Source organism: Corvus kubaryi, unplaced genomic scaffold, assembly GCF_017639235.1.
Source record: "Corvus kubaryi isolate FWS band 111438036 unplaced genomic scaffold, C.kubaryi_AGA036_p1.0 37392, whole genome shotgun sequence".
Taxonomy (NCBI): domain Eukaryota; kingdom Metazoa; phylum Chordata; class Aves; order Passeriformes; family Corvidae; genus Corvus; species Corvus kubaryi.
In genome coordinates, this window is record NW_024581131.1 from 1464440 (window position 1) to 1465280 (window position 841).

General features: G+C 74.3%; 1 protein-coding gene across 1 annotated transcript in view; it reads right to left on the minus strand.

Moving 5' to 3' along the window:
* The window catches only part of RRAS2 (RAS related 2), a 43055-nt gene extending 42640 nt beyond the window's left edge, over nt 1–415 (minus strand). Inside the window, exon 1 of the mRNA XM_042038457.1 lies at nt 90–415. Within this exon, the coding sequence (XP_041894391.1) occupies nt 90–194 (105 nt within the window). The 5' untranslated portion in view covers nt 195–415. The remainder of the gene's footprint in view (nt 1–89) is intronic.
* Between the last annotated feature and the right edge of the window lie 426 nt (nt 416–841).

An 841-nucleotide genomic window follows, 5' to 3' on the forward strand; every position in this document is an offset into this window, starting at 1 on the left:
CGCCGGCTCCAGCCCCGGCCCCCCCGCGCCGGGCAGCGCCCAGGCCCCGGCGGGCGGAGCGCTTCCCCCCGGGCGCCGCGGCCCCTCACCTGGATGAACTGGATGGTGAGCGCCGACTTGCCCACGCCGCCGCCGCCCACCACCACCAGCCGGTACTTCTCCTGCCCCGGGCCGTCCCTGCAGCCCGCGGCCATGGGGGAGCCGAGCGGGGCGATCGCGGCAGCGCCGCCGCGGGGTCCGGCGCCTGCCTCTCTCGCTGGCGCTCTCCTCCCGCTGCTCCTCCTCGTGCCGCCGGGGCTGAGCAGCCGCAGGCCCCGCCGCGCCGAGCGCCGCCAGCAGCAGCAGCAGCAGCAGCAGCGCCCGCCGTGCGGTGCGGTGCAGCAGCGCCGAGCGGAGCGGAGCGCACAGCACCGCCCGCCCCCGCAGCCAGGGCGCCGCGGCACTAATGGCCGCCGGGGGCGGGGCCGTCCACCGCCATGGTAATAAGGGCCGGGGTATGCATGAGGGGGCGGGGCGGCCCTTATCTACATGCTAATAAGGGTGTGATATGCTCGAGGGGCGGGGCCAGCCGGGGCTCCGCGGGACAAACAGCCGCCGGGGGCGGGGCCGGGCTCATCGCCATGCTAATGACATCTTGCATATGCATGAGGGGTGCCCGGCCCCGCGGCACCGCCACGCCGCCGTGTTTGTGTCGTGCGGGCGGTGGCAGTCCCTGGGTGTCCCCTCTGCCCCCCCGCCAGACACCGAGCCGCGGAGGTAATTAGCGATGGCCTCATGGGCTTTGATGGGGCGCCCGTCTGAGTGCCTTATCAACATTAATGAGCCGCTCTGGATACCCACG